This window comes from Balaenoptera musculus, chromosome 4 (genome assembly GCF_009873245.2).
Source record: "Balaenoptera musculus isolate JJ_BM4_2016_0621 chromosome 4, mBalMus1.pri.v3, whole genome shotgun sequence".
Taxonomy (NCBI): domain Eukaryota; kingdom Metazoa; phylum Chordata; class Mammalia; order Artiodactyla; family Balaenopteridae; genus Balaenoptera; species Balaenoptera musculus.
The window spans coordinates 31,076,773-31,091,618 of record NC_045788.1 but is presented as its reverse complement, the minus strand read 5'-3'; the positions used below and the strand labels follow the sequence as shown (position 1 = coordinate 31,091,618).

General features: G+C 42.4%; 1 protein-coding gene across 1 annotated transcript in view; it reads left to right on the top strand.

Annotated features, from left to right (window-relative positions):
- MINDY4B (MINDY family member 4B) overlaps positions 1-14,846 on the top strand; it is a 41,048-nt gene that overhangs the window by 17,027 nt on the left and 9,175 nt on the right. The window contains exons 8-10 of the mRNA XM_036850884.1: positions 2,507-2,577; positions 4,375-4,447; positions 5,356-5,517. Coding sequence (XP_036706779.1) covers positions 2,507-2,577; positions 4,375-4,447; positions 5,356-5,517 — 306 coding nt within the window. The remainder of the gene's footprint in view (positions 1-2,506; positions 2,578-4,374; positions 4,448-5,355; positions 5,518-14,846) is intronic.

Here is a 14,846-nt window from a genome sequence, read left to right as displayed (position 1 = left end):
ATGCTGGATTAGGGTGGGCCTTCATCCAATGACTGGTATCTTTATAAGGAGAGACAAATTTGGTCATAGACAGCGACACATGCAGGGAGAACACCATGTGACAATGAAGGCAGAGACTGGAGTGACGCACCTCCCAAACCAAGGACACCAAGGACATCCAGCAACCACCAGAAGCTAGGAAGATACAAGGAAGGATCCTCCCCTAAGGCCTTCAGAGAGAGCGTGGCCCGCCTCTGACACCTTGATTTCAGACTTCTAGCTTCCAGAACTGTGAAGGAATAAATTCCTACTGTTTCAAGCCATTCAAATTTCTGGCCATTTGTAGGGTAGGTCTAGGAAACTAATACATCGATCACATAGGATCTGCAGCATTAGCTCATATGGTGTTGTATTTTTAAAAACTTGAGTTGGTGAACTTCAAAAATAATCAGAAAATTCCACGTAAAAACCTAAATGTTTGGGCATTCCCTGGTGGTCCAGTGGTTAGGACTCCTCGCTTTCGCTGCTGAGGGCACAGGTTCAATCCCCAGTCGGGGAACTAAGGTTAAGCCACCCCTCAATCTGCACAGAGCAGCAAAAAACAAACAAACAAACAAACAAAAAACTAACAACAAAAAAAACCACACACAAAAACTAAATGTTTAGGTCCCCCCCACTCCCACCCAAAATCAGAAAATCTGACAGCACTAGGCCTGTATTCTAGCATGTCTTCAATCAGCTGATAAAGGGAGCAGTGACTCCCATTAGACAAGTCGTGATAGACTGAATGATGTTACCTAACTGGTAAAGAGGACTCTGCAGATGTGATTAAGTTCAAGATCTCAGATGGGGAGATTATTCTGAATTTTTCTGGTGGACCCAATGAATCATAAGGGTTTTATAAGAGAAAGAGGACGGCAGGAGATTCAGAAAAAGGGATGTGACGAGGGAAGCAGAGGAGAAGAGGCTATGTGATGTGGAGTCATGAACCAAGGAATAAGGACAGCTTCTAGAAGCTGGAAAAGGTTAGGAGACATCATAGCCTCCAGAAGGAACACAGGCCAACCAGCAGTTTGAATGGAGTCCAGTGACACCAGGGCTGGACGTCTAACCTCCAGAACTGTGAGATGATGGATTCCTGTGGTTTTTTGTTTTCGTTTTTTTTTTTTTTTTAACATCTTTATTGGAGTGTAATTGCTTTACAATGGTGTGTTAGTTTCTGCTTTATAACAAAGTGAATCAGTTATACATATACATATATCCCCATATCCCCTCCCTCTTGCGTCTCCCTCCCTCCCGCCCTCCCTATCCCACCCCTCTAGGTGGTCACAAAGTACAGAGCTGATCTCCCTGTGCTATGCGGTTGCTTCCCACTAGCTATCTATTTTACGTTTGGTAGTGATTCCTGTGGTTTTAAGCCAACACGTCTGTGGTCGTCTATTAAGGCAGCAACAGGAAACTGACACACAAGTGCTCTCCCTTGCCTCGGGCCCCACCTCTCCCGGTTTCCCTCACGTCCTGCAGTACACCCATTTGGGTTCCCATCTGGCTTCCGTGGGCACTGAAATTTCTTCTCCTGCCTGAAGATCCAGCCCCTGCAAGGGCACAGATAGTGAAGGGGACAAATTAATCCACAAAAGGAAAAGTGCATGCATTTTAGCAGAAGGCTTCCTGATATAATGCCTTTAAAGAAGAGGCTTTAAGCCTGGGCACCTTGAAAGCCAGCCAAGGAGCTTCTTTTCTGCAGGTAGAGTATTGACACAAAGCTAAGAGAAGGCCAACCAGTGAGAGGCCCTGAATGGGGATGGATTTTATCCTGGAGCTCACAGGGCACCTTTGGAAAGTTCAGAGCAGAAAAGTAACCTGGCCAAGAAAAGAGACAGGGAGAAGTGCCTTAGAGAGGGACAGACAGTAATTTTGCTGTGGTTCTAGCATGTTCTAAGAACTAAGGTAGGTCCTGTGCATTATTTCATTTAACTTTTGCAACAATCCTAGGAAAAGGGTATTTTTATCTACATTTGCAGATGAGATTGAGACTTAAAGAAGCTGGAGTCAGTATAGTAGAACTGGTTTTGAACTCAGGTTTGTATAACTCCAAAGCTATTTCTAGAAAGCTCCTCTGCTCCCCCTGAGTTTAACAGGGTGATGAGGAAGGGTGCACTGACTGAGGGAGGCTGGATAAGGGCCAGCCAGAGTAGCTCTGAGGGACTGAGCTAGGATAGACGCTGGAAAATGGAGAGGAAGTATACACTATGTCTTAGCCGCGATTCGAAGAGAATCACATGATAGAAGTGGAGGAAAGAGAGGTTGAAAACCAAGAGAATGATGGTGCCATTGGCACGCCTGAAGCAAGGAAAGAGGATGCATCTGAGGGTGGACGTGACCTAGGGAAGCAGAGAGAGCTCCCACCGTCCTTTCGGCAGCTAGAAAAAAATCTCTCAGGTGTAAATCCTTGAATTCATGCCCACAGATACACAGAGATGCATCGCGTTTATGCAAACGTGTTTTTCCTTTGTTTTTCAAATAGTTCAAAGGAGAAGGAAGCCATGGTGTCATCTTGTTTCTTTACAGCCTGATCTTCTCCAGAACATTTGAAAGGTAAATTCTACAAGTATTTGCACAGGTATTTCCTATAGCTCTGGGTCACGTAAACAATGCTCTCTTGTGTTGGAAAATATTTTCATGCCTTATTGGAAACATGAGTGCAATTTTTTTCTAGTGGACACTCTTCCACTAGAAAAAGTGTCCACTAGGACACTTTGATGCATCCTTTTCTGTAGTTCAGTTTGGCCATATTCATGGGAGAGTGGATGTCATCAGAAAAGTTTGAATCTACTTTTCTAGCACAGTAGTAGGTTCCTTTTTCTTGTGGTTATAAATATTGGCAGATACCACTCAAGCTTATTTGTACAGTTTTCATAAATGAAAATATTTTATGATTTCTATGTACGATAAAATATATACCCACAAATATTTATTTTGTCCCTATGAAATGCAAAGCCCTGTTCTTGGCACTGTGGGAAATACAAATAAAAGAGGATATGGCCCTGACATCCTTGCAGGTTCCAATTTGGGAAAAACCAGGGGTACACAGAGAGACTGAGCAAGTCCCAGGTGGTACTTGACATGCCAAATGAAGTACAGAGACAATGAATCTTAACGGATTCCAGAGGAGGGAGGGGCCCCAACAGATAAGGTGTCCAAGGAAGGCTTCTGGGAAGAAACAGACTTTCTTCTGGACCCTGAGAAAAGGGTAAGCTTTTGAGAGTCAGACGGAGAGAAACAGAGGGCCCCCAGAAAGGAAGAATTTCAAGACTTGAAGCAGTGTTCCTGAAAACTTGTCTTTTGCATATCATACTTTTATGACCTATATTATTATTTGCTTAACAATGTCCTTAAATCAACACACACTTGGGATTTCCCTGGTGGTCCAGTGGTTAAGACTGTGCTTCCACTGCAGGGGAGGCACGGTTTCAATCACTGGTCGGGGAACTAAGACCCCGCATGTTGTGTGGCACGGCCAAAAAAATAAATAAAAGAAAAAGAATTCAAAATCAACAGACATTTAAATATCATCCTCTTCTTAAACATTAATATCCTCTAAATCATGTATTTGCTGTGCTAAAGAAAAAAATGTATGAAACACATCACTGTAAAATTTTTTAAATGCTCCTATCTATACCACCTAACATCATGCCATAATTTAGCAAACGCTGCCCTGAATTATATCTGACGCTTGACCCACGTCTTTAGGTCTTATTCACGGAAGCGCTTGACCTTCCAGGCCTGTGAACAGGTTCGTTCAAGAACACATACAGCCCACGTAACTCAGCATCTCCCTCTGGGTGACAACACGAGCGCTTTCCACCGCGATATTATACTGTCCTGGACGGATCCCTGACCCCTTGGCCCTGGTGAAACAGTAGAGGCTGCGGCCCAAGACATGGGCTTAACTCCCCAGCTGGTGGCTTCCACTTGAACAGTCTGGTCAGCTCTGCCTTGGGCCAGCACTCTCTGGAGGGGTCACGCGTCACCACCCTAAGCCAAGCGTCCCTCGGCCCTCAGCGCAAACAGTTCTGCTACAGAGCCCAGCACCCACACGGAGCCCACACCCGGGGATTCTAACGTGTGAGGTCTGTCGCTTCGTCCTCCTCCCTGACCACTTACCGCTGGCTTCCCCCAACGGCATCCAGAGCTTGCCCAATCACCTCTGCAGCCCCAGTCCTAGAAGCTTTCCCAGCGACAGATGGAAACACGCCAGGCACATGGGAAGGACAGTGGCCAGGCAAAAGCCCAAGTTACTGCTGCTGTGCGTTGGGGGGTGGAGGGAGGAGAGGCTGCATGTCCCTGGAGCGCCGTCGTCTGTGAGTGCTGATGGCTCCTCCCGCTCTGCAGGCTTCAGAAGGACCTGGACGTCTCCACCACTCCTCTGCTACGACCAAATGCTGGAGGTTTCCTGTGCAGGCAGGTGGGTTGGAAGACTTTGCCTTTTTTTTTTTTTTTTTATTTTTATTTATTTATGTATTTATTTATGGCTGTGTTGGGTCTTCATTTCTGTACGAGGGCTTTCTCTAGTTGTGGCAAGCGGGGGCCACTCTTCATCGCGGTGCGCGGGCCTCTCACTGTCGCGGCCTCTCTTGTTGCGGAGCACAGGCTCCAGACGCGCAGGCTCAGTAGTTGTGGCTCACGGGCCCAGTTGCTCCGCGGCACGTGGGATCTTCCCAGACCAGGGCTCGAACCCATGTCCCCTGCATTGGCAGGCAGACTCTCAACCACTGCGCCACCAGGGGAGCCCCGACTTTGCCTTTTTATTGTAGCATCTCAATTAGGCTTTTTTTTTTTTTTTTCCTTTCAACTAAGTATATTCGCTCCTTAAGTGAAGAGTGATCAAATTATCTTTGAAAAACTAAGATGCTCCCCTGAGTTTGTTATCAGATTCTGTCTTTCCACTTTCCATTACAGTCCTTTCTAGTTTACCTCTGAGAGCCTGCCATCCCTGAGATTCTAGAAACATTAGAAAATATCTTGACAAGACCCCCCAGGAGTCCCTAGTAACTGAAAGAAAAGCACTATAAAAACTCCTTAGCTTCTTGCAGCTTAAATCACAACTATGGAAACCAAAGTTTAAAAAAAATATGAAGGGAAGAAGGGCCCATGGGGAGTTATGGGGCATGGCTCAAGAAAAAAAAAATCAATAAACTCCTGTTTTAACACTACCAAACATTCATGACATACGTTTTTCCAGAATTATATATTGTGGGATTTCATTCTTTTCACTAAAAATGATACATTTTATGATTATTAAAAGAAAAAAGAAATTAAGTCCTTGTGTCAATGCTACCTGAAATGTAAATATTTGTAAAATGTGTCATCTAGGCAGTTTTGAACATGATTTTAACTGGAAGAGCAAGTCCACACGTCTTTAACGGCTATCAGGAAGGAAAGTCTCAGGAAATGTTAAGTGGGGTCCTGACCCGCAGTGACATCGGCTATTTGCAGTGGCATAAGGACACTTCAGAGGATGATAGACTTTCACAGGTGAGTGTGTCCCAATTCTCAACCACACCACCAGAGTGTCACTATTTGGACAAGGCAATTCAAATCGGAGCTTGCTTTTTCCTTTACTACTTTCCTGCCTGCCTTCCACTTGCACATATAGACACACATGGAGATTTTTCAGCGTCTAAATGGAAATATCCAAGTTTACTTGCTTCATATTTTACTTTATATATTTTTATGTATACAGAGTATAGGTAATACAAGTAATATGCAAATAATTTTTAAACAATACTTGAAATATACAAATAAAGTCTCCTGGCATCCCCACTCATCAGAAATCAATACTGCCAGCAGAGAATGGTTATCTGCCCAACTGTTTATTATACAAACGTGAATGCATATATTCTGTCTATTGCTCAAAGCTTTAAAAAAAAAATAACTGAAAGAAAAGGGAATCCCACTTACGAAACACCTCTCAAAAAGCTTTCTAGCTCAGGGGATGTACAACCTCTGACAACCAGAAAGTAGACTGTGCTGTTGAAAAGCACAGCCAGAGAATTAAGTAAGATGTGGTTCTGTAAAAACAACCAGGAGAGAGAGTGAGGAAGCAAGTATACCCACCCAAACCACAAATCAAAGATGCTTCTGTGGTATTTTCACAAAAATTTCATTATAAAACCCAGGGAAGGCAAGGCAGATTCTATGAAAAGCAACACTTCTTTGGAGCGGCCCTAACACTAGCTGGGATGGAATTCAATGTGATGGTGACAAACCGCCCCCAGGCTCACCATCCACCAGCAACAAATGAGGCCCCATTGCTCAGAGCCTGTCCTTCACTCTCCTGGTTCCAGCTCAAAATCCCTTTCAACGTACAGGGCTTTACACTTTATCATGTCCTTTTATATCCATAGCTTCATCTGTCTTTCCTCCTACTGTTGGCTCCAGCTACAATGTGTTAATCATGAAATCAGCATTTCACAACACATACAAATCACGTCTGATAGCATTGGGAACGTAGTGTCTGACTTTCGCAGAATTAGTATATTTTGTGTACAAGTGTGTCTTAAAAGTTTACCTAGTATTCCTTGAGTTTGGAATCTAGTCCATCATGGAAAAATGACACCAGAAACTAACATAACATTGTAAATCAACTATACTTCAATTTAAAAAAAGAAAAAGAAAAAATGAGAAGTGACAGATAAGCTAAAAGCAAAAGAAATGAACCCAATCCCATCACGCAGGGTCAATCCTCTCAGAAATGCTTCCTTCTCTTTCTCATATAAATATGTTCTATTCTACTCCTCTGAACCCTGCCTTTCTCATTTAACACTAACGTCCTTATATGCCAATGAATATATATCCTTCACCACATTTAATGGATGCAAAGATTTGCACTGTATGAATGTGAAGACTGTACTTTGAATATGCCCTAGACAGAGAATGGATTTGTTATTATTATAAAGTTCCTAATCGTTTGTTCCAGACAATTTGGGAATTCATGTTAGAATTTGATATATATATATATAATGACAAGGAAAACTAAGCCAGAAATAGGGGACTTACAGATTTCATTTTACATATTTTTCTTTTCTTTCACCCATGCATGGTCACTTGAGGTCCATGGTAAAGCACTCTGTACCGATCAGAGCCCAATAACAGGCCAAGACTCAGTCTGGTAGGATACACTGGGGGCAAGTTTCAAGGAGTGAGGGTGCAAAAACCACAACAATTTTAGTGCTTTGTCTACTATTACAAAGCTCTTTCACAATATTATTTCACTGTATCCTCATTTTAAACTACAAAGATTTAAAAGTGTTTCTCATAGTTCTGTCATTTAATTAGGTAATTCAAAATCTTTGTCATATCTTCATACCACCTCTGCTGTTATTTGCTTAATATTTTCCTTTAAATCAACTCACATTTACAATTTGAATCTAACGTTTTCTGCAGCAGTAATACAAACTATGGACTTGATATGCTATTTTTTTTCTAATACATATTAAATAAATAAGTAAACATGTTTTGTTTTAAAGTTCACCCCTTGGGCCCTGACTTCCATGCCACATGCCACCAAGGGGCACGTGCACCATACTTTAGAAACCTGGTGTAAAAGTGGGGAGGTTCCCCTAACACGTGGAAAACAGCCCTGTCCTGGGAACCAGCAGACTTGGCTGGAGGCCTTGCCCTGCCACTCACAGGAGTGTGACTTGGGCCAGTCCCTTACCTGCTCTGAGCCTGCTTCCTCATCCACAAACTAATGTCCTAACACTTGCCCTGCAACCACATGACTGATGTGAACAGCAAACAAAATCGTGAATGCTGAAGCCTGTTTGGAAAGCCCGAATGACCTCTCCACACATAAGGCTTTATAATAGATGATGAGGAATAACAGTAGAGTGTTTTATTCAGCCATGTTCATTCAGCATCTATTGATTGTGAGATTCTGTGTCCAATACAAAGAGGAGTTATACATGGGCCAATACCACATACATAAACTGAGTGCTATAGGAAGGATAGGCAATAAAAGCTAAATAACAGCGATCTTGACACTGGCTGCACATTGAAATCACCTGGAGGGTTTTGTTTTTTCAAGCGACTTTATTTTTTTAGAGCAGCTTTAGGCTCTCGGCAAAACTGAGTGGAAAGTATTTACAAAGATTTCCATGTATCCCCTGTCCCTACACATGCATGGCCTCCACATTATCGGTATCCATCACCAGAGTGGTACATTTGTTACAACTGATGAACCTACACTGACATATCGCTATCATCCAAAGTCCATAGTTTACATTAGGGTTCACTCTTGGTGTTTACATTCTATGGGTTTGGACAAAGGTACAATGACATGTATCCACCATTATAGCATCATACAGAGTAGTTTCACTGCCCTAAAAATCCTCTGCGCCCTGCTGTGCAACCCTCCGTCCCCTCCAACCCCAGCCACCAATGATCTTTTTACTGTCTCCATAGTTTTGCCTTTTCCAGAAGGTTACCTAGTTGGAATCATAGAGTATGTAGCCTTTTCAGATTGGCTTCTTTCACTTAATACTATGCATTTAAATTTCCTCCACGTATTTTCACAGTTTGATACCTCATTTCTTTATAGCACTGAATAATATTCCATTGGAATATTGTAACATTTCATTGAACAAATATTATTCTACTGATAAACCATGGTTTATTTATCCATTCACTTACAAAAGATATCTTGGCTGCTTCCAAGTTTTGGTAATTATGAATAAAGCTGCTATAAACATCCATGTGCAGGTTTTTTGTGTGGATGTAAGTTTTCAACTCCTTTGGGTAAATACCAAGGAGGGCAAATGCTAGATCATATGGTATGTTTAGTTTTGTAAGAAACTACCAAAGTGCCTTCCAAACTGCCTGTGCCATTTTACATTCCTACCAGCAATGGATGAGACGTCCTGTGGCCCTACATCCTTGCCAGCATTTGGTATTGTCAGTGTTCTGGATTTCGGCCATTCTAATAGGTGTGTAGTGGTATCTCAATTATTGGGTTTTTTTTTTGCATTGCCCTGATAATATTATAGTATATGGTATGGAACATCTTTGCATATACTTATTTGCCATCTGTCTGTCTTCTTTGGTGAGGTGTCTGTTAGTCTTTGGTCCACTTGTGGAGCTTTTAAAACTATCAATGCCCAGGTCACCCTCCAGAACAGTATCAACTACACGTGTGTAGGACCTGTGTGCTCACACCCAGCCCCACACTTACAAGGTGCTGCACTTGGTTTGATGCTCTGTTGTCACTGCCTTAAAATTCTTAACACTTTTTCAACAAAGGCCTCCACTTTTTCATTTGGTACTGGACCCGACAAATTGTACAGCCTTGTCCTACCCAATGACTCTGTTTATCTGGCCTGGAGAGCACCTGGGCATTGAATTTTTTTTAAGTCCTCAGGTGATTCTAATGTGCATCCAAGGCTAGAAACCTCTGTTCTGGAACAGGGCTGCTTAACCTCAGCACTACTGATACTTTGGACTGGATAATTCTTTGTGATGGGGGCTGTCCTGTGCATTATGGGATGTTTAGCAGCGTCCTGGCTTTTACCCACTATGCCCCCCGCCCAGCGTGACAACCAAAAATGTCTTCAGACATTGCCAAATGTCCCCTGGGGGACAAAATTGCCCTGACTGAATCACTGCTCTAAAAAACGGAAAAAAAAAAAAAATCTCGTTTGGCTTAGCTGATTAAATCCATGGTGTGCAGAATTGGAAAACTAGCTATTTCAACTGAAATTACAAGAAAGAGTATCTCCTTTCAATCAGTATCAGAAAGGTTGACAGCTTTCTATTCCTTTTTACCGTTTGCAAGGCTTTCGGGGCAAGTTTCAAACCTTATCTTAAATTAAAATTAAACAGGTGTTTGCTAAATAGCTACTAAGCTGCTCCAACAAAAGAAACTATATCAAAGGCTACGCGCCCCACCACCACCACCCCCGCCCCTGCTCCAAGAAAGAGAGTGAGATAGAGAGAGAGAGAGAGAGAGAGAGAGAGAGAGAGCGAGCCTCAGAGAGTCAAGAATTCACAGCAATCCAGTGCTACCATTTTCCCTGGATTGCATTTCTTTTGATACAAGTCAGCTCTGACCAATGGTGCTACTAAATCATGCTCTAAAGAAAAATACCTGCAGAGCCTAAAATATCCTCCAATAATAAAGTGGGTGTTTGTTGGGACCTTAAAGTCAATCAAGAGGCCGAGGCCTAAGGTTAAAAAAAATAATAAATAAATAAATAAATAAGTGCTTTCCTGCCGGGAAGAGGGCAAAATGTACCCGACCTCAGGACCACCGTCCAAAGGCCTGCTCACAAATTGGAAGTAGGGCAAAGGATGGCGACAGGCCAGGTTAGCTTTTAAATCTACATAGAAATCACATCTACAAAGCTCCCATCTTGGGCTTCCCTGGTGGCGCAGTGGTTGAGAATCTGCCTGCCAATGCAGGGGACACGGGTTCGAGCCCTGGTCTGGGAAGATCCCACATGCCACGGAGCAACTAGGCCCGTGAGCCACAATTACTGAGCCTGCGTGTCTGGAGCCTGTGCTCCGCAACAAGGGAGGCCGCGATAATGAGAGGCCTGCGCACCGCGATGAAGAGTGGCCCCCACTTGCCGCAACTAGAGAAAGCCCTCGCACAGAAGCACAGAAACGAAGACCCAACACAGCCATAAATAAATTAAAAAAAAAAAAAATTAAAAATAAAAACTGACTCAGTAGAGTCTTTGTAAATTTAAAAAAAAAAAAAAAAAAGCTCCCATCTTTTCGAAAAGTGACTAATGTGGCTTTTCATCCTTTCTTCTTAGAGTCAGTGTTCTCTCTCCAGGGAGACGCCTATGAATCCTGCCCGCAGTAAAAATTGCCTGAAATTGTACACTAATGGCTTGAAACCCGGAGGATGTTTATTATGTTGTCTCTAACGTGCACTTGAAGCTTGGTTTCAGAACAAATGTATTAAAGAGCAAATATAGGCTGGTAGGTGGTATTCTTACTTGAACTGCTGAGATATATGACTATAAGGCATCCATATGTGTACACATAAAGTTTATTTAATCTGAAGGTGCTTTTTTATTTTCTATAGCAGCTCATCATTATATTCTAGGATAAAAGCAATCCACAACTCATCTATTATTATTAAAATAATTTTTACATAGAATGACTTTATGTATATAAGAATTTTATATTTTCTCATCATCCTCGAAGATGGTATTTTTTAAAGCTCATTTAGTCATTATATTGCCAACAGCCACTTGTGCAGAGCACATACTGTGTGCCAGGCTCTCTCTAAGCCACCGGTAATGATATCTTCTTTCATTTAATCCTCACTTCCACTCAAAGTTATAATCAGTGTTAGTTCAAGTGCACTGGCTGTTGTTTGGTCATTCATTTTAGAGATGAGAAAATCCAGACTGAGAAAAGTCTAGGAAGTTGCCCTAGGCCACCAGCTAGGGAAGTGTCAGAGCCAGGGTTCTGACCCCAGACCCAGCTACATTCAAAGGCCCCTTCAGCCCACCATGCCACATTGCCTGTCATGATCATCTTGGCTTGTTTTCTGATAAAGTGGTAAATACAAAATGCCAGTTCTTGGCATTATATCATCAGAAGTACTTTCGTAATCGATCGCATCAATGTATTGACATAGAGATGTAGATCTGTACTACATAGTCTGTAAGATCAGTCACAGGTACACTGATGCTGAACCACAACAGTTAGATGGTAGCCAAATCATGGCTCAGTTTTAGAATGCATGACGGCTGTGCTCAACATCTAGAACTTTATCCACTGACTTCCAGGTTAAAGCAGTGGTGAGTTTGAGTTGACCATGAACTGCAGGTACTGGTAGCACGTACCCTTTCAAGTATCCGTCACCCTTCACCTGTGGTTTGTCAGACCACATCTCTCACTTACGTGCTAGAAGGACAAGCTCAGTGGCACTCAGAGACGTGCTAACCAGAAGCCCCATCTGACTGCAGTGCATACAGATGTCTAGTATTTCATAACGTTTTATCATAGAACTTCTTGCAGAACAGCAATTTGCTCAGAAAAGAACCAGATGTGGTTCTAGGACAATGCTTTAAGCATCACTGGATTGAGGCTCTCACAGTCGCTCCCCTCCCTTTCTGCTCTGAGGCACGGTGACTCTGCACAGGACACATGAATATGCCAAAAGCATATAGGTTTAAGCATTTTATGGGTATTTAGGGACTCCCGCCTAGGGTGGGTGCTCTACATCAGAAGATTCTATGTAGGCACTGGTAATAGAAACCTAAAATAAGAAGGTTTCTGAGTTCAAAAGAAAACCAACGTGCTGCCTGACAGATTCTGCTGTCGAGGTGAAACCCCTCCTGTACCACTGCATCTGTCTTCCCGAAGTGAATCTCTTCTTACTCGGTGACAAAATTGCAGAGATTGCAAAAACACACGTCTTTCAGTCCCAATGTCACAGCCCAGTAGGTGAGATTAAAAAATAAAAAAGGAGCTCTCATTAGATGACATGGCTGGGCCCCCAGAGCCCAGCAGACGGATGGTTCCTGCAGCACACAGCCAGCTCCCCTCAGGATGAGGCACTATTTTGAAGCCTCCCGTCACTTTTCTATTTGAAGGTACAGGTTTGAGTGTGAGGTTCCAATACCTAAGTGAGAACATAAAGCAGTTGGAGTCTAACACCATCTGGAAAGCCTTAGGAGGTTCACATTACCTTCGCACCTGCCACAGAGAAGAAAAATCAACTCTGGTTTTTAGAAGGGACTGAAGCCATTTAGGTCTTGCTGGATTTATTCCCCCGGCAGCCTTGGCAGAGCACATCACCATCCGAGTGCTACCCTCTTCCCTCTTTACATTTTCCCTTTAAAGAGACTGATAGGAAGATATCCAAGCCTAAAAGTACCAGATGAAGCTCCACCCACTGTTCTCTACCACTGAGTCACTGAGGTAGTGCCCTGCAAACATGACAACATCCCTGCAAACTCACTGAGAGAAGTTACATCAACTCAAGTTCCAGGTGGCAGAGATGAGAGCCAGACCACAAACAGTCATGCACACAAATTGTCACCAGGAATCAGCAAAGAAAACACGACATTTCCAACACCTTTCTCCGGTTCAGATCACCAGCTGGGGGCCTTGGGACTTCAACATCACGCTCGCTGTGCAAAGGCATACTGTAAGAGCCATCGTTCTAGACGGCGGCATAGGAAAGAATTACGTGGACTCCATCCTCATCCTCTGGTGCTTAGAATTGTCCCATCTTTCTTCCTATCTTCATAACTTTACATTAAATGATACATGTATGGAAGGCTTGATTGCTGCATGTAAGGTTGAACACACTGGGCTTATTACACTATGAGTGAATTTAAGGAGAAAGGTATTTTAATTATAGCACCACTGTATCACAATTTAATTTCCTTCTTACCATGGCAACATGAGGCAACACGCACAAATTCTGCATTGGTGGAATCTCACCAATAAAACATATTTAGAATCCTCCTTTGGGGGAGCTTAGCTGATAAATTGTGTCTAACCCAAAGCAATACAAATTCTCTTTTTTTTTTTGAATTTTATTGTATTTTTTTTAAATACAGCAGGTTCTTATTAGTTATCCATTTTATACGCATCAGTGTATACATGTCAATCCCAATCGCCCAATTCATCACACCACCACCACCACCCCCTGCCACTTTCCCCCCTTGGTGTCCATACATCTGTTCTCTACATCAGTGTCTCAACTTCTGCCCTGCAAACCAGTTCATCTGTACCATTTTTCTAGGTTCCATATATATGCGTTAATATACGATATTTGTTTTTCTCTTTCTCACTTACTTCGCTCTGTATGACAGTCTCTAGATCCATCCACGTCTCTACAAATGACCCAATTTCGTTCCTTTTTATGGCTGAGTAATATTCCATTGTATATATGTACCACATCTTCTTTATCCATTCGTCTGTAGATGGGCATTTAGGTTGCTTCCATGAATGGCTACTGTAAATAGTGCTGCAATGAACATTGGGGTGCCTGTGTCTTTTTGAATTATGGTTTTCTCTGGGTATATGCCCAGTAGTGGGATTGCTGGGTCATATGGTAATTCCATTTTTAGTTTTTTAAGGAACCTCCATACTGTTCTCCATAGTGGCTGTATCAATTTACATTCCCACCAACAGTGCAAGAGGGTTCCCTTTTCTCCACACTCTCTCCAGCATTTGTTGTTTGTAGATTTTCTGATGATGCCCATTCTAACTGGTGTGAGGTGATACCGCATAGTAGTTTTGATGTGTATTTCTCTAATAATTAATGATGTTGAGCAACTTTTCATGTGCTTCTTGCCCATCGGTATGTCTTCATTGAAGAAATGTCTACTTATGTCTTCTGCCAATTTTTTGATCAGGTTGTTCATTTTTTTAATATTGAGCTGCATGAGCTGCTTATAAATTTTGGAGATGAATCCTTTCTCTGTTGATTCATTTGCAAATATTTTCTCCCATTCTCAGGGTTGTCTTTTCATCTTGTTTGTAGTTTCCTTTGCTTTGCAAAAGCTTTTAAGTTTCATTAGGTCCCATTTGTTTCTTTTTGTTTGTATTTCCATTACTCTAGGAGGTGGATCAAAAAAGATCTTGCTGTGATTTATGTCAAAGAGTGTTCTTCCTATGTTTTCCTCTAAGAGTTTTATAGTGTCTGGTCTTATATTTAGGCCTCTAATCCATTTTGAGTTTATTTTTGTGTATGGTGTTAAGGAGTGTTCTAATTTCATTCTTTTACATGTAGCTGTCCAGCTTTCCCAGCACCACTTACTGAAGAGACTGTCTTTTCTCCATTGTATATCCTTGCCTCCTTTGTCATAGATTAGTTGACCATAGGTGCG